Source organism: Vespa crabro, chromosome 14 (assembly GCF_910589235.1).
Source record: "Vespa crabro chromosome 14, iyVesCrab1.2, whole genome shotgun sequence".
Taxonomy (NCBI): Eukaryota; Metazoa; Arthropoda; class Insecta; order Hymenoptera; family Vespidae; genus Vespa; species Vespa crabro.
This window is the reverse complement of record NC_060968.1, coordinates 4374198-4392752: the sequence shown is the minus strand read 5'-3', so window position 1 is coordinate 4392752 and position 18555 is coordinate 4374198. Positions and strand designations below refer to the sequence as shown.

At 29.2% G+C, this 18555-nt stretch overlaps 3 protein-coding genes and 1 long non-coding RNA gene across 12 annotated transcripts; 1 reads left to right on the top strand and 3 right to left on the bottom strand.

Moving 5' to 3' along the window:
• Positions 1 to 1158: 1158 nt before the first annotated feature.
• LOC124429109 lies at positions 1159 to 4504 on the bottom strand. 2 transcript variants are annotated; one of them, XR_006943375.1, is made up of 2 exons: positions 4046 to 4504; positions 1159 to 3113 (listed from the first exon to the last, which is right to left on the bottom strand). It is a non-coding gene; the product is annotated as an uncharacterized LOC124429109 (long non-coding RNA). The 2 variants fall into 2 exon arrangements; XR_006943376.1 differs by having other exon boundaries at positions 4076 to 4504.
• A 1439-nt stretch (positions 4505 to 5943) lies between these two features.
• LOC124429103 (homeobox protein orthopedia B) lies at positions 5944 to 9534 on the top strand. Of its 3 annotated transcripts, none has more exons than XM_046973946.1 (5): positions 5944 to 6304; positions 7009 to 7760; positions 7897 to 7975; positions 8102 to 8325; positions 8458 to 9534. In XM_046973946.1, the coding sequence occupies exons 2-5, from the start codon at positions 7304 to 7306 to the stop codon at positions 9069 to 9071; spliced, it is 1374 nt and encodes a 457-aa protein (XP_046829902.1). In that variant the 5' UTR covers positions 5944 to 6304; positions 7009 to 7303; the 3' UTR covers positions 9072 to 9534. The 3 variants fall into 3 exon arrangements, with proteins under 3 accessions (XP_046829902.1, XP_046829901.1, XP_046829900.1); XM_046973945.1 differs by having other exon boundaries at positions 6963 to 7760; XM_046973944.1 differs by having other exon boundaries at positions 6925 to 7760.
• Positions 9535 to 10159: 625 nt separating this feature from the next.
• On the bottom strand, positions 10160 to 12597 carry LOC124428976 (transcription termination factor 5, mitochondrial). 2 transcript variants are annotated; one of them, XM_046973612.1, is made up of 6 exons: positions 12109 to 12592; positions 11890 to 12023; positions 11440 to 11755; positions 10841 to 11268; positions 10517 to 10741; positions 10160 to 10422 (listed from the first exon to the last, which is right to left on the bottom strand). In XM_046973612.1, exons 1-6 carry the CDS (start codon positions 12319 to 12321, stop codon positions 10233 to 10235), a joined length of 1506 nt encoding a protein of 501 aa, XP_046829568.1. In that variant the 5' UTR covers positions 12322 to 12592; the 3' UTR covers positions 10160 to 10232. The 2 variants fall into 2 exon arrangements, with proteins under 2 accessions (XP_046829568.1, XP_046829569.1); XM_046973613.1 differs by having other exon boundaries at positions 10266 to 10422; positions 10504 to 10741; positions 12109 to 12597.
• Positions 12598 to 12888: 291 nt separating this feature from the next.
• On the bottom strand, positions 12889 to 18255 carry LOC124429167 (translation initiation factor eIF-2B subunit delta). 5 transcript variants are annotated; one of them, XM_046974083.1, is made up of 10 exons: positions 17790 to 18044; positions 17629 to 17655; positions 17321 to 17383; positions 15412 to 16234; positions 15053 to 15313; positions 14087 to 14994; positions 13871 to 13998; positions 13589 to 13766; positions 13297 to 13477; positions 12889 to 13218 (listed from the first exon to the last, which is right to left on the bottom strand). In XM_046974083.1, the coding sequence occupies exons 3-10, from the start codon at positions 17336 to 17338 to the stop codon at positions 13010 to 13012; spliced, it is 2706 nt and encodes a 901-aa protein (XP_046830039.1). In that variant the 5' UTR covers positions 17339 to 17383; positions 17629 to 17655; positions 17790 to 18044; the 3' UTR covers positions 12889 to 13009. The 5 variants fall into 5 exon arrangements, with proteins under 5 accessions (XP_046830039.1, XP_046830037.1, XP_046830040.1 ...); XM_046974081.1 differs by lacking the exons at positions 17629 to 17655; positions 17790 to 18044 and adding an exon at positions 18161 to 18255; XM_046974084.1 differs by lacking the exons at positions 17321 to 17383; positions 17629 to 17655; positions 17790 to 18044 and adding exons at positions 16523 to 16634; positions 18161 to 18197.
• Between the last annotated feature and the right edge of the window lie 300 nt (positions 18256 to 18555).

The window sequence follows — 18555 nt, the reverse complement described above, 5'->3', positions numbered from 1 at the left end:
TTAAATCATCTGGCAATTTTTACCAATCAATTTATATATTTTTCTGTTATCGATAATAATTTTTAATTTTATGTTAATTTATTACTGTGAAAAACTAAAAATGAATTTACATTATTCATATTATCTATTGAGATCCAACTCGATCGATTAAGAAACAAATCAGTTTTTTACATTTTTATCGACTACTGATAATAATATTATTAGTAGTTTCAATCGTTCTTGTACAGGTGTCGTTACCTGTTACTTAGCGCAAGCAATGTCGGTAAAATAGAAATTCGAATGTGAATTATGTGTTATCGATATAAAAAATAATTAAATTTATTAAATTAGATTTTTTTACATATATACATATACATATATATATATATATATTTATTTATTTATTTATAATATATTATATATATATATGTATGAGTGTACAAAAGTTTAAACATTTTTATAATATTAGATTAAATAAAAGAAAATATTATGAAATTAAATATATAAAATATAATAAATCTTATATTATTCAATGGTTCACCATAAAAATCCACCATGAAAAAATATAAATATAAATTTATATTAAATTTAGTACGCCTACATATTATATGTCGAATTAATTTTTATCTTACTATCATAAAAAAAAAAAAAAAAAGAAAAAAAAAGAAATAAAAACAAATTCCATTTCCACGAAATAATCAATCCTAACCGACATGTAAGATCGGTCGATTTTTTATGGCTGTCTTCCATAGTAGACGATAAAATTTCGGAACAATTAAGTACTCGTTTAGGGTGCGGGTCGCGTGTCGTTGAGAGTCATCTTGACCAGCATATCCAAATGTAAAAACATATGGTTTTATACGGGAGTATTAGAGTACCCCATAACATCGAGGGATAAGCCGAAGAAATATTTCCAAAAGGGAATAATACTTCTCATACTTATTCTCAATGAAGTTGAAGTCAATACAAAAAAGAAAAAAAAAAAAAAAGAAAAATGGAGAGAGAGAGAGAGAGAGAAAATAAATATATGTATATATATATATGTATATATATATACATATACAATCTCAAACAGATTTTCAACAATCTAAATAATTAATACAATAATTAATATTATCGAATAAAAATAGATAAAAGAAAAGGAAACGACATATGAATGAAGGCAAATAAAATAAAAAATACTATAACATAAAAATCATATTAATTGATTAACGTAATAAACTTGGATACATATCCTTATTGCAGAGTAGATACTATTCAATGGACAGATCATGTCTCATGTAAAATGATTCGGATGAAGGATTACCCAGCACCCATCTTACTTTTTTTTTTTTTTTTTTCTTAGACACCCTATAATATGGGCCTATTTTTCTAACTTTTTTTTTTTCATGAAAAAGAAAAATTGACACACACACATACATACATACATATATATATATATATATATATATATATATATATATATATATACATAGAAAAAGATCATGTAATCAAAGAGATTGAAAGATATACTCTCGTAAATTCCCACCCGCAGTTATATTATATTAGAAACGTAAAAGGTATACGAAGTCTTATATGCGGGATCGTAGTCAGTGTATCACCCTCAACCAATCAGAAAATATCATGAGAAACCGAAATTCATACCAAAGAGACAGAGAAAGAGAGAAAAGAATAGAATGTAGTTCTCACGAAATATGTGGGTCCAAATAGTTCTAACAAGTATATCTGAAATAACTTCGCAATGAATAACGTATGAACAAAAAAGAAAAAGAAAAAGAAAAAAAAAAAAAAGAAGAAGAAGAAGAAGATATAGAAAGAAAATGGCGATAATTACGAAATACGAAAAAAAGTTGAGGGAAAGGGGGAGAGAGAAAATGAAAAAAAAAAAAAAAAAGAAAAAAGAAAAAGGAAAAAGAAGAAGAAGAAAAAGATTGATAAAGAAATAGAATTAATCTCGAGAAAGTATGAGACTGTGTGAATACTGATGAACGTGAGCCGGATATGAACCAGTCTGTTCTTTAATCAGGATACGACGTCATCGTGATGCTGCGACACGTTTTAAAGTTTCTACCACTCTAACAATAAAAATGTGATTCCCTATTGTATCGTGATAATATAATATATAAAATTTCTCCAAATTTCATATCGAGATAATGAACGAGCGATAACGAGTGGGTGGATCTTCTCGGATTGTAAAAAAAAAAAAAAAAGAAAAAAAAGAAAGAAAGAAAGAAAGAAAAAAAAAACCAAGGAAAGGTAAATCTATTTAATATTCTTAATATATAATTCGGATACATTAATATCATCGTAGGATTGCGATATTAATATTGACTTATCTATAACGATATGACGTAAGTTAAATTTTCATAATTCTAAATTGATTCGTGGTAGAGAGAAAAAAAAAAAAAAGAACTTAAGTCCTAAATCTTTTATCATCTTAAACATTAACAGAATATAATAACATTTTGTCTTACGTATTCTCGTATCGTTTTCTTTCTTTCTTTTTTTTTTTTTCCCCTTCTTCTCTTCCTCCTCTTTCTTCTCTTTCTCCATCTTCTTCTCCATCTTCTTCTGATCCTCGTCTTCTTATTTTTATAACATGGAAAGAAATAAAATGATAACTTTTGCCAATAATAATCCTTTTTCTTAATCATCCTCTCAACGATCCAATAATATTGTATTGTAAATTTAGAGGGAGGTTGGGTCGGGTTACGGGGGTAGGGGGGAGGGAGGAAAAAAAGAAAGAAAGAAATAGGAAAAAAATAAAGAAATATAAAATAAAGAAGAAAATAAGAAAAGGAAAAAAGGAAGAAAGAAAGAAAAGAAGAAAAAGGTCATAGAGAAGAGTAGGAAAAAAACTGTAGGTATATAATGTTCTCCGTCTGGTATATAAGAGAAAGAGAAAGAAATATATACATAGATACGTTAAAATTCGAGACGAAAAGATATTTGCGTGCAGAGATAAACGTGGATATGGTTGGTGAGTAGTAACAGCGGAGGTTCCCCGTCGCCTTCGCGCAATTATGTCCAATTGAAGCAATTTAGATCAATTGACGTTAACAGGCTCAATTGGTCGATCCTAACAGTGTGCGCACTGCGGGTACATAGTTATACTATAGCCCGGTCGTACATACCTACGACGTAAAAAAGTCGCGATAGTCTATAATAATAATAATAATAATAATAATAATAATAATAATAAAAAAGAAAAGAAAAGAGAGAGAGAGAGAGAAAAGATATCCATGAGATGTCCAAAAGATGTGATTAGGCTAATCTCTTTTTACTTCAACGCAAAGTTAAAATTTTCCATGTGTTTCGTACTTAACTATAATTAATATTTCAATTTATATTTTACATAGACGTGTCGTTTAGATAAAATAATTGAGCTTAAAAATGAATAAACTTCTATACTTCATGTATGTAGATTTAAACGCACGCGTAAGTAAAAGTAATCATGTCGTTCGATTAAAGGTTTGTTTTAAAGAAGAAAAAAAAAAAAAAAGCAAAAGAAGAAAAAAAGAAAAAGAAATAAGAAGGAAAAGAAAAGAAAATTCATCGGAGAAAGAATTTTTGCGTTCCTAATTTAAAAATTGTCATTAATGGCAATTATCCCTACACCGAACAGAACACACATGTTATTTATACGAATGATAAAACACGGTACACACTTTCTCTTTCATCAATTTAATCCTTTCTATATCGATTGTGATTAAGATTACTTTCTTACATATATATATATGCATATTTACCCTAATCGTGCGTTTCTCAATCGAAATTTATAATTGTTTCTACCATCTTGTTTTCACAACAACCATATTTCTTTAATATCCTAATAAAAAAAAAAAAAAAAAAAAAAAAAAAAAAAAAAAAATAGATAAATAAATAAAAAAAGAATAAAAAAATTAAAAAAAAAAATAAAAGGAAAAAAGAAACCTTCCCTTACATATAAAATCGTGTATAGTACGTAGTATATATGTACAAATATATATATATATATATATATATATATATATATATATATATATATATATATGAAGAAATCACTGTATGTGTGTATCCGACATACACATATATCCGTTCCTTGTAATGTAGATACCTTCGGCCATGTTCGGCTGATTTCGAGTTGGCGCGAAATGCACGAAGTTGCTCACAAGTATGATGATCTTTGAAGGAAGATCTGACTGATGAGTATGTCTCTCTCCCTTGCTCTCTCTCTCTCTCTCTCTCTCTCTCTCCGGGTTTCTGTTTCTCTCTATCTGTCGAAGATGATCCAAAAGTTAATCAGTATTTTTTTTTTTTTTTTTTTTTAATCGAGACAGAGAATGATTTTCCGATAGTTGTCGTAGGTGGATTGGGAAGAAAAAAAAAGGAGAGGAAAAGAAAGAAAAAAAAGAACGAAAAGAAGAAAGAAAATATTCCCCAAAAATGGAAGGAGAGACGCGCGGAGGGTCAGTGCAGGAGGCGACCCGGTACTGCAGCGAGCCATCACCGGACCTTCACTTATATCGTCGCTCGGCTAATAACGCTAGTAATGTGATATGATTAGCTTAGTTGAGTTCGGTTTAGTTCGTATTCGTTCAATTTAGTGGTTCACCAGCAAAATCACATCGAGTTAAACCCATTTAGGCCAGTTAAGTTACCAACTTCTCGCTGTCTGTCGCCAAGCATCTCGCTCTCTTCTCTTTTTCTTTCTCTCTCTCTCTCTCTCTCTCTCTGTCGATCCATCTCTCTTACCCTTTCGATCGGTTCGCGTTTATGTCAAACGGAATTCGCGGACTTGGACCAGCCGAAAGAGTACGGATGGTTTATTTACTCCGGAAGTAGCCGAGAACCGAGTCCTCAACTCGTCGGCTAACTCAGCTAATTTCGAGAGGGTTGGATTTCATTCGTAACCAAGATCATGGATCTATGTTCCGCAATTCTGACTGATACTCTCATAGGATTTCTTTTTAATTATTGATGACGATGATGATGACGATGACGATGACCTAAACAACCAAAGAGAAAAGTTCATTGAAAAGTGCAAACTGATAATGAAGGACAGAGATGGTGATGAACATGGGGTTGTCATTGCTGGAGTTAGTCACTCACTCCAGAAGAGAGAGAGGGACGGGAGAGAGAGGGGGAGAAAAAGAGAGAAAGAGAGTGTGTGAAAAGGACGGAAAGAGTTTCGCGATCGGTGAATAAATCTTAAGCGCGATCGGATCATAGGAAGCGAACTAAGTAAGGTTGTGAAGAAGGAACGCGCGAGAGCGCGGAACGAGCTCGCTAATTAGCGCCGATGAAATTAGCAGTTAATATACGCGTATACACACGGAATGGGGGTAGTTTGATTGGGCCAATTCGAGGCAATTCCTGGCGATTGCTGGTTTCATTGAGCCTGCGCTTAAGAGCTCAGTGCCATGCTGCCGGTCAACGGACATGGATCTCTTCTTCGAGGTTCTATCATGAGTTATCAACTCGATCTTGATCGTAAATCGAACCGATCGATCGGTTACGTTGATTTCTAGTGATTTTATAATTTGCCTCGTTGTTACATACCTATTTGATTGGTGATAGTACCATAAAACGAGTAAAAAAAGAAAAAAATGTCCAGAAGAAAGAAGAGTGTTCATTGTCAATTGAGAAATGTTAAATTCGTGGAAAATATTAGTGAAATTAAAATTAACAATTGTGATTATGAGATAGGATGAAGTGTGTGGTGACACATTTGTCAAGATTTTTAACGGGGAAAAAAAAGAAGAAGAAGAAGAAGAAGAAGAAGAAAATGGCGACTTATGGTATAACCTGACCTCAAAGACAGAAATATATATATATATATATATACATGTATATATATTATATACTATATATATATATATATATATATATCTGGTATGATACTATACTATACATACGTATGTATATACATATATAAACACACACACACACACACACATATGTATATATATTATATACCGAAAGAGACAAAGAAACAGAGAAACGTGAAAGAAAGAGAAGTCATGTGGGAAATTCTTGATCGAGGCCATACAGTTTCCGATTCCCACGAGGGTTTCAAGAGAAGGAGAGATGCAGGCCGATTTGTGGAGGGCCTCTCGTATCTAAAGTCCGGCCCCCGGGGGCGGAACAAGAAAGAGCCACGGAGAGTGGCACGAGAGGCACGCGAAGAGAGATATACAAGAAGAAGTAACAAGTACGTCGGCGCAGGACATCGGCGCACACGAGACCTCTCCCAAGAGTAGGTGCTACATGATTGGCTAACCTCCATGTGTGGGGGCGGCCTAACGGCGCTTCGACGGCGGCCTCGTTGAAAATATAAGCCTGTGTGAGTGTCCGCTGATTAGCCAGAGTCAGGACGGATCGTCGATAGTGCGAGAGTCTAACTACGCGATAGATCTCTCTTTTTCTCTCTCTTTCTCTTTCTCTCTATCTCACACACACACACACATACTCTCTCATTCTCTCTTTCTTTCTTTCCCTTTTTTTTCTCATTTTTTTGTCGTTTTTTAATTTTTAATTTTTGTTTTTCTCAAGGATTTTTTTGTTCTCTCCCTCCCTTTTTATTTTCTTTTCTTTCCCTTAAATTCATCATCTCACATTTCGTCAGTTATCAGAAAGAGGAGAAGAAAGAGATCGGAGAGATCTCTTTGGGGTTCGTGAACCGTTCTCCAATTCGTTTAATTTCGTTTAGTTTCGTTTAGTTCGTTATAACTCATCCGTCCTTATCATCCCATCCTTCTCTCATCATCGTCCTGTTCACTTCCAAGGTCCTCCTCATACTCGTGCTCCCATTAAACGACTGTATAATATCCGACGGATACCGGTCTGTCTCTCTATCTCACTGTCTATATAACCGACAGTTTACTTCGTTAACTTCGCTTAAAACTAATCAAAATTAATCATAACCCGGCAACGATTGATACCAATTGCTTTGGATTCCATTAGAGGCGCCAAGCGGTTAACGATCGCCTCTATTTCTATAGCTTTGCTTTCCTTATTAATGAGGATTTTTTGACCTCAAATAAAAAGGATAAGCAAGAAGAAGAAGAAGAAGAAGAAGAAATACAAAGAGGAAGAAGAAGAGAAAGAAGAAGAAGAAGAAGAAAAAAGGAAAGAATAATCATCGTCATTAAGATTCTTCATTTGGATCAACGTAACGTTCTTCAATCTCGAAACTCATTTGTTACCGTTGCTGATTATGACAATGATAATGATGATTACAACGATGATGGCTCTGTGATATAATTTATCAAAGTGGATTCATTTGGAATCGTCGAGGAATATTAAATTTGTCTTCTGGGATTATCAAATTAAGAACGAGAGAATGGACGGTGGTCCGTTCGACGATCCAATATTTTCCGACTTTGGTGGTCGAGGTGGTACCGGAGTTCATAGTATTCAAGTGATGCTAGGTTTACACGGTGGACATCATGGAAATGACTTGATGCCAACCGGTGGACATCTTCATAAATTGGATTCTTCGAATAGTCCACCGCCTCATCATCAAACGGCTCATCATCATATGCAGCAACAACAACAACAGCAACAACAGCAACAACAGCAACAGCAGCAGCAGCAACAACAACAGCAACAACAACAACAAAAAGAATTGAAGGAATTAGAATTAGCTGGTATGTACGCGCCGTTACCTCAAACTCCGGATGTAACAACTTCGACGACGACCACAGCAACACCTACGTCTACAACATTGCAACAAGGTCTTCAACTTGGTAATTCTCTAAAGAGAAAGCCGGACGATCCTATGAACCCTCTTGCACCAGGTATGTTATAACTTCGTAAAGATTTTGAGTAATTGGAGTAAAAAAAAAAAAAAAAAAATAGAAAAAAAAAAATAGAAAAAGAAGAGACAAATGAAACAAAAAATTATTAGTTTATCGTATCTATTCTTTATCGTAGTGAGCGGCGAAACGCAATCGGCTAAGAAAGACTCAAAAAAGAAAACCGATAATAATGGAATCAAAAAGAAGAAAACCAGGTAATTATATACCTTAACATTTTATAATGTTTAATATATAATGAATTTAATCTTGGCCCTCGCCCCCTCATCCTCGATTCTTTTCCCATCAAATTCATTCGATCTTTTCTTGATTATTTTTATTAGAACTACCTTTACGGCTTATCAGTTGGAAGAATTGGAAAGAGCGTTCGAACGTGCACCTTATCCTGACGTTTTTGCTCGCGAGGAGTTAGCTTTAAAGTTAGCACTATCGGAATCTCGAGTACAAGTCTGGTTTCAGAATCGACGTGCAAAATGGCGGAAAAGGGAACCTCCGCGAAAAACTGCCGGTTACATGGCAGCTGGTTCTGCTAGTCCTGGTCTCTCAGGTATAACAAATATTATAAATATATAATTAATTATCTCTGAATAAAAAGATTACAAAAAATAAAAAACAAAGCTATATATTTATATATATATATATATATATATATGTATAGATATGTTTAATATTTTCGTAGGTTCATTCACGTCTTTGAACAACACGTTGAATCCATTTGCATCTCCAGCGACAGCAGCAGCGCCACCTGACGCTTGGACGTATACTCCGGCTTACGATTTGGCGCCACATTTGAATCTCTTGAGTCCTTCTAACTCGCCATATACGACGTCATTTGGTGGTCCTAGTAATAATGGATCAGCATATTCTTATGCTACAATGTTGCCTCAACATGATGCTTCCTTATTTTCTGCACCTTCCAGCAACACGATGCGTGTTCATCAGGATTACATGAATGCTAGTAATAGTCCACCACCGCCATTAACACGTAATGATTATCAGACAATGGTTACTACCACTCATTCACCTCCTACTCATCTTGGTGGTTCCATGTCTGAGGATGAACATCAACAAAATAAACAATTGGATTATGTAAGTGGTCTCAGTCCAGCTGATAAGTATCAACACGATCAAGCTGATTATTCGCAGCAACAGCAACAGCAACAGCACGATCAGAAACAAGAATATGGTATGCATTCACCTCAAGGACGTCAAAGTATAAAGGATCAGGTGATGATCAAGAGCGAACCAAACAGTCAACAAAGTTACGTGCAATTGCCTCCTTTTCTCAACTGACTCGAAAGCCAATTTCTAGATTTCTTCTAGATGGCTTTTATCGTTACTACACGACTTTACCGTGTGAATCCTTATCTCTAAAATCTCAAGACGATCATGATTCTTCCTCCTTAATGTGACTCTCTTTATATTTTATTACATAGAATTTCAATTCAGAGGATTATTCCTCTTCAATGACACGAGACAGCTATGTGTGTAAACAGGAGCTGTTAAACTTTTTACACTTTTCTTTTGTCCTTTTTTTTCAAACTTATTCATACTATGCAAATTAATATTGTTAGTCGATTAAGATATTGTGCTTTATATGATATATGTATGTATAGCAAGTTAATCAGCGTGTTTCTTCGTGATATACGATTTAATTACTAAAAAAAAAAAAAAAATAATTATTGAGAAATTAATTTTAATTGGCAAATATATTTTCTTCAAGTATGAAAATAGAAATATTATATAAAAATTAAAATTATTATTTTTATAATTTTTTTTTTCTTTTTTTTGTTTTTTTCTTTTATTATTGTTGTGTAAAATACGAGAAATTTCGTTTTTATCACGGAATAATTTAATTTCACGCCACAATTCGTAGTCACAATTTATTTTTATGGTGTTAAGTTAATTAATTAAAGAACTTCCTTTTTATGCACTACACATCACATGCATATATTTATAATAATGCATGTGAATATGGAAGTAAATAAAACAGTTGGATTTATTATTTAGTACTATGTACGTGTTTTATTTTACGATGTTTATTTCTCGTATTAAAATATTTTTAATAAATATAAATATTTAGTGTTGAGAGAGCGAATTTTTTATTATATTTCCCATCCAAATTATTTATTAATTGTGCGATCTTGTTATTGCACAATTATCCTTCAGATTCAAACAAAATGGAAGAGCAAAATTTCCTTTTATCTATGTATGTATATATATATATAAGAACAGATTATTATGCATAAAATATAAAAATTAATATAATCTATATAATAATTATATGTATTATATTTCAAGTGCACTTTTTTAAATGAAGAAAAGGAATGAGAAAAAAAGAAGGAAAGAGACAAAAAATCGTTTTACTTCTATAAAAAAAAAAAAAAAAAAAAAAAAAAAAAAAAATACATCCACTATTCATTTGAAATATTTAAATTTTATCCCAATCTCTCACTATTCATCATTAATTTCTTTATTATCTTGTAATTGCTTTTCCTCTTCCCTTATATTCCATATTCCATCGCCAGTAAAGTGATTATCTTTTTCTAGAAAATATAAACAAAGTGCCAATTGTTGAGATGGAGTATATTCCTTGTACACATTAGAATCTTGTATACTTTTTAATATTTTGCTAATAGTAGACCTGAAAAAAAAAAAAAAAATAATCATATTCAATGGAATCCTTTGTAACATAACATATATGGATTTGAGAAAATTGATTTACATTGAATAAGTACCATGGATAAAGAATAATATGAATATTATGATATATATCTTCTATTGAAAAGTTCTTTTTCATGATACGCAATGTATCATCCAAATCTACAAAGGATACTCTGTTCCAATATTGATGTCGCTTAAATTTATTCATCAAGTCTTTTTTGTCATAGCCTAGTTCCTTATGTAGAATATATTTTATGTATTTTAGTTTCCTCGAGAAATTAAATTCACCTTTCCTATATCTATATTAAAAAATATATGTTATATTTAATATAAATTATCTTTGTAAAAATATATATACATATATATATATATATATGTATAATGTGAGAAAATATTACTTATCAAAATAAGTTCTGTCGCTTGTAAGCAGGTATAAATTAGTATCTTTAATGTAGCCATTATTACGCAAAAATTCAATGCGTTCATTAATTATATTTTTATTAAGTATGAAGTATAGAATACGTGGAGTTTTACACCAGACTCTGAGATCTGGTATAGTTAAGAGTTTTTCCATTCTATTAACAAAATCTTCATTTCTAAGTTTAAAAATTCTTAAACAATTTATCAGAATTTTATTATCCAATTCATATTTTTTAAAGCTCTTTAATAATTTCTTTGTGTTTTCTGGATCGCATAGTAATATTTCATGGAATTTTTTAAAAACTTCTTGAATGGTCAAATTAATTATTTTAGTATCCTTTAAATTATCCAATACATATTGTACTTGATTTGGGCACATATCTAAAATGATTAGATGATTTCTTATCTGTACATAAAAAAAAATTTTTAATGGTTTTATTGGATGAACTTTTAATTATATAATATATTGTAATGTATATATGAATGTATGTATATATTGTATACATGTATATACATATACATATATATGTATATATGTATATATATATATATATATATATTATATATTATTACTTACATATTCGTAGTCAATGTCAAAATTATTTATTAAAATATTTATTAACTTTGTCATTAATCTGAAGCTTTTAAACTTTCTACCTTTACATTTTGATGCTATGTCATCAGAATCTAATTTATTCATAATATAATATGAGAAACATTTTTCGTAATGCATATTTACAGATAATGATTCAACTAATAAATCTAAGGGTGGTACCGCATCCGACAAATTGTTATTGATATGAAAAATCATATTAGTCATAATATGTTGATCCAATGGTATTTTCATTATCTTTTTAAATTCATTTGCAGGTAGATTAAAGTAATTTTGTAATCTATAAAACAAATATATATATATATATATATAATGTGCATTTGATTATCTATAATCGTATACAAGATATAGTTGTAAATAGACATAAAATATATGGATAAAAGTTAAAATGAAACAATACAAATATCAACGTACTTCCAAATGATATTTATATTCATTTCAGATACGCCCATTTCTTCTAGTAAAAATATTCTGTGCCTAAAAATGTGAGATTTTATATTCAAACAAGTTACGATATTTTCCAATGTTTCTGTCTTAACATTGTATTCCTAAAAAAATAAATATAAATGTTATATATTATATACACACATAACCTCTTAAATAACCTTATAATTGTCAACATTTTTAACTCACACGACACATTTCACTATTTTGAATAATATCCTTCTTTGGTATTTTAAGTATTTTGTCACCGTATTTTTTAATCAATTCATCAATATTTTTCGATGTATTAGGAAAATTCTTTAATAATATATTACGCAGCTTTGTCTTTGATAAGGATTTATAACAAAATAATCTAATTGTTATGTATCTGTTAAATCGTACATCTAATAATTTTTTATACATTTCTATACGTAAAAAATCTCTTCAAATAACCCCGCTCTTAATAATTGTCTAACATTTTATAAATTATTACGATCACGTGGGTCTCGAACAGTAATAACATTAGAAAATATTGTATACAGTGACCTCTAAGATAAATATAGTGAAATAAAATAGTAATTGCACGTTCCTATTGATTGGTCAAATTCAATGATAAGTAATATAAGTAAAAAAGAAATGATTAATTTAAATTATGAATATTAACAAGTTATTTACAAAATAAATTTTTTATATGTACATAATAAGTAAAATTTATATATTTGTGATTTGGAATATCTTGAATAAAATAACATGTTACAAGTAGATTACTTATATTTCTTTTATCACATATCCTTTCAAGTTAAAAAGTTTATTCCAAAGTATACAACATAATATGCATTAAGTAATATACAAACGATTATCATATTGCATTGAATCAAAATAATAAATTTATATATATATATATATATATATATATATATATATATATATATATATAAAAGATATATATATATAGTACTCTATATAAGTACAATATTATTATACGCATAGTATGTCTTAATCATTGAATAAATTTAATTTCAATCCATTGAAATTCAACTTGAAGAATGTTTCTTCACCATGTATCGAACATGGCTGATATAAAACCAATACTTCTTATATCTAAATACATTTAAATCTCTGATGGTTTAATTCGTAAAATCACAGGAACACTAGTGCATGGTAAAATGGCTAATTCTGTAACAACAGCTGTTACTAAATCTGCCGGTGTAACGTCGTAAGTAATATTAAGAAGATTTAAATATTTTTTCGTTCTCCAATTTTGAAGTAATGACTTTTTTGTATTGCGATAAGTGGACCTAATTAATTCATCGGCATTACCTATAAAAGAAATATTTAAAAAAAAATTAGAATATCTAGAATAAATATAATTTAAATGATTAATTATATATAACAAACCTAATTCATTATAAACTATCGAATCTGTCTGTACACGTTCACATGATTTGTGTGTTTCGCAGGCTACCAAAACTGGAACGTTGAAAGATCTTGCCATTAAAGCAACTTGTGCTGTACCAACTCTTGACATTACTGCACCATTTGCTAATATAGCATGTGCTCCAAGAAAAACTTTACTCACCTATGTAATAATAATTTAATCTAATGAAAATTTTTTTAAATTATCTTATACAATTTCTATATTATTCGATTGATTTTTTATATTTTAAAATTTTTATCTCTTTAAACTCACCTCTGGCATAACAAAACTAAGAGCATTAATCAATACATATGAGCAATCAATTCCATGCTTTGTTAAACGTCGCAATTGTTCTTTACCTTCCAACCATGGTCTTCCATCTACAATGATAACTCGAAATTGTTTTCCAGCATCATATGCATCCATTAAAATTTTTTGAATTAAAGATGAACTGAAAGGAATTATAATATTAAAGGAATTATATCATATTAAATATATATATATATATATATATACATACATACATAAATGTTATATGCAATCTAATATACTTACTATCCATATGTTAAAATTACATTTCCATTGGATATTTTTGTTTGTATAGTTATAGATATACTTTCATCAGCAAGTTGAATCTGTTCCAAAATATAAGTGTCTATCGAACTCATCAACTTGTTTTTGGCCTAAGATAAAAAGAAGAAAAAAAAAAAAAAAATATTTTGTAATCTAATTGAAAAAGAAACTTATCATAAATAAATAAAAAATATTTACGTCTATATCTGTAGATGTAGATACTAATTGAGTCATTTGCCATTTTAAATGGCGCAATGCATTTTGCATGGAAACAGCTAATGGCCTACACTGATTTAAATAAGCAACAGATTCTTTTAAGTTTGCTTCAAGACCTCTTACAAAATCAGTTTTTGATGGTTGTTCAAAATCTTCTATAAGCTGCTTCATAGCTACCAAAAGTGCTACACATCTTGCATTACTTCCAACAATAATTTTATTAGCATACTGTACACCGAGTTTTACTATCGCTGGATGTATTTTTGAATTAAGTACAGGAACATTATTCAAGGCAAGCTCTCTTTCATGATACAAATGTTTAAATAGATTTACTTCGTGTATATTTCTTTTTACTATTTTCTTGACGGTATTATTCATTGAATCGTCTATAGTAGCTTCCACTGTAGTTGTTACAACTTGTTTCGGTTGAGTCGTATTACATTTACTTTTAATTTTGGTTCTTTCAATAACTTGCTCTTGTTTGGCAGCTCTTTGTGCCTCTTGTTTAGCTCTTCTCTCAGCACGTAATTCAGCTTTACTTTTTCCTTCCGATTTAATATTCATACTTTCTATGATAAAATCTTCTATAGTATTAATTGAAGTATTCTCGGCTAAAGATATATTATTCAATTCCAACTTTGTCACTTTACTTGTTTCTACCTTTATATTGTCATTAGAAATTTGATCTACTTTAACAGGTATATTCTGCTTTTCAGATGTACCAGTGGCAACTTTACCCTTGCCCTTGGAAGCAGCTTTTGCAGCTTTTCTTGCTTCACGCTCAGCTTTAATTTCCTCCCTCGTTTTAACTGTACCAGTCATTTTAGAATCCATTATTTTATTTGGTTGTACGTTTATTGTTGAAGCAAGACTATCTGATGTTGAATTTACTGTAAATAAAATATTATGTTAACAAAGTATATTCAAATTAATCATTTATATACATACTTGATAAAATTGATTCTTTAGACTCTTCAAAAGATTGCCTTTGTACAATAGGATTCTCTGAAGTTGTTTCAATATTTAATGCTTCTTCTGATAATTCTTGGAATATTGATGAAGAATCAATATCTTCTTTTTCTTCCAACGACGTGTGATTAAAATTCCTTGATAAATTTATCTTGTTCTCTAACATTAATTCCTTGTTAGAAATTGGTTCTATTGGATTTTGTTTATCAATAAGAGTTTCTAGAGCGTTTGTATTGTGATCTATTAAATAAAACATCACTTATATATATATATTTTTTGTTTTTTTTTTTTTTTTTTTTTTTTTTTTATCCAAATTGAAAATATAAAAACTAACTTACCATATTTTAATGGACAAGTCTCCGATGTAACAATATTTTCTGTTTCTCTCTTTTCTAATGTTTGATTATTCAAAGATATATTCTTACTTGCCACTTCATGATCCTTTTTTGCGTTAGGTGTTATAAAATATTTTGGTCTACACGGTGGTTTTTCAGATATTGGAAATGTATCAGATAATTGATCTACTTTAATATTACAAGATTCTAAATAAGATCTTTTTATCCCTGGACTATTTTTCGTGCAATGATTCTGTTCTTTATTTTTAGATTTAGGTAACGCCGAATAAACAACCGCTAGAGATGAGTCTGATGAATCTTCTGAATTCACATTAACAAGTTGTGTAAGAGACGTCTGTGATCTATCTTTATCTTGTTTGTCATACTTAAATTCACATTCAATTGTCTCTTCAACTTTTCCAACAGCTTTGTTATGATTCCCTAAGGAAAGTAACGATTGTGCAAGAAGATCTTCAAAATGTTGCACATTATTAATATGAGTATCAAAAGTATTCTTTTCGGATTTAATACAACAGTTTGGCTCAAATTGTAGAAGATTAGTTGAGACAAGGGAAGTATCACAGTTACAAGTTTCCAATAATTTTGCTTTTTCCTTTTTACGTAATCTACGAGCCTTTGATTTCGTTAATTTATTCTTCTCACTATCGAAGTGAGCTTCTGTTTCCTGATTAATCTTTTCATCAACTCCATTAATAAATTCTAAAAGAAATTGATTTCTTGCTCTTCGAGCCTCGTTCAATCGCTTACGACGAAGGTGCCTTGCTGCAGATCGTGTAATCAACTTGCTCTGTCCATCTTCTTCAAACTAAAAAAAACAATTCAATTGAATTATAATTCGTTCGAATTAGAATGTATGATTTATATTTTAAATATCAAAGCAAAATAATAATAAATAATTCTACGCATCAAGGATAAAAAATATTAAATAATAATTATAATGTCATAAGTATAATGTCTACATGAAAAAAAAAATAAATAAATAAATAAAAACGTAAAAAAGAGATTTAAAAAAAAAAAAAAAAAAAAAAGGAAAAAAAAAAAGAAAAAACACAGTGCCAATATATTAACATTACATATATGTTCTCATACATACTTGTTGCATACACATAAATCAAGACATTATAATTACATATAAGGCACTTTTCTAATGAAGTAATTCGCCATGTCATATTTCATTAAAGAAAAAATGAATATCTTTAGATACTCTGAAAGAATGAAGAATTAACAATGTCTGATAAAATTAAATTGATTACTAATAATTATTAATATAAATATACATATACATGTATGGTCTAAATATTTGTAGACACAATGATAGAAAGAACATATTAACGTACTAATCACTTTTTATATTTCCCAATATCGAAATTGTTTTTATTTTTTTCTCCAATCATATATATATATATATATGAAATCCAACCTAAATGCCATGTTTAAAAGTTATATCGTAGAATAGAATAATTTTTAAATGCGTATATTGTATCAAATATGTATGAACAAAGATTACATAATGAATAGAATATGTGTACGAGAATAAGAATAATAAGAAATTCTGCATCGACCAATGCAATAATATTGACAGATTAAAATTTTTATTAAAAGTACCTTCAAAGGTATTTCAGTCAAATAATTATTTATCCCTTGTCTTAGAGATAACACACCAAAACCATTTAAACTACAAACACTCATATTCAGAGATAAGAAGATAGATGTTACAAATTAATTATTACAAATAATTATTTCTATAATGAAAGGAGTCAAAAGAAGAATTGTAAAGACAACAAAAAAAAAAAAAAAATAGAAGAAGAAGAAGAAGAAGAAAAAGAAAAAAAAAGAATTCAATCAAATATCAAACTACATAGCGGAAGCCTACATAGACATGTGTACTAACATTTTTTTCTTGATCCATTGTTCCTGTATCACTGTTTAGGCCATGGATTTATATACATTCCAGCTGTGAATTGCAAAGTATAGGTTTTTAATAATTCCTATATTTTACAAGGGAAATATAAGGGAGAAAAATATCAAACGATATTTGAAGAACATCCTTAAATAACACTATCACTTTTTTCCACGACAAAAATCATAATATATATATATAAATATATATGATGCAATACCATTAATAAGTTAGATGTATAATTATATGCAATAGTAATTATATGTAATTGACAACTGATCTATGTTTAAGAAACTAACCTCTTTTCCATGTTACGAACAAGCTGTCTTTTGAATTGCAAATGAAACGTATCATTCAATATATATATATTATATTTATTAAATATTAATAATATAGTAAATGATAGTTTTATATAATTTTATAACTAACAGAAAAAAAAAAGAAAGAAACAACGATGTACCTTTGTAATAATGAAAAAATGATCAGCACTCTCTGATATGACACTTGATAATACAAAGAATAGAAATATATTCTGAAATTTTTCGAAGCAAATTAATTAACCTAAACAATTCGCAATAGCTAATTAACTGTTGATTTACTATAATTCCCTTCAATATAATTCTAAATTAATGATTTGATGTCACCAGACTGTCTCTTCTAATCGATAAGTAGTAACGAATGATGTTTTCTCTATCGTTGTACTCGTTAGAAATTATAAACTATATATATACATATATACATATATATATATATATATATACACATACATATACATAATTAATATGCTCAGTATATATATTGATTTGACTATAAATATTTATTTATACATACCAATAAAAATTATATTATTGTTTTTCTGGTTTAGTGAAATATGTTAAGCACATGTTTAGCTTTATATCGTATTTCATGAATCGCACGTACTGCCCTCTATGAGAGATTTGTATATGTATTTATAGGTTAACTTTTGCAACAAGTACAACCATATTGCATAAATTTTATTATTAATAATTTTTCATCTTCCTATATGAAAAACTTTTATCTTTGAACGAAAAATGTTTTCATTCAATATTGTTTTTTTTATATTACTTTATATACTTCTCATATATATATATATATATATATATATATATATATATATATATATATATATAAAAATATAGACATATGAAATTTGTTTATTTTGGAATAAATTTTAAATAAAAATAATATATATAATGTGTCGAGAA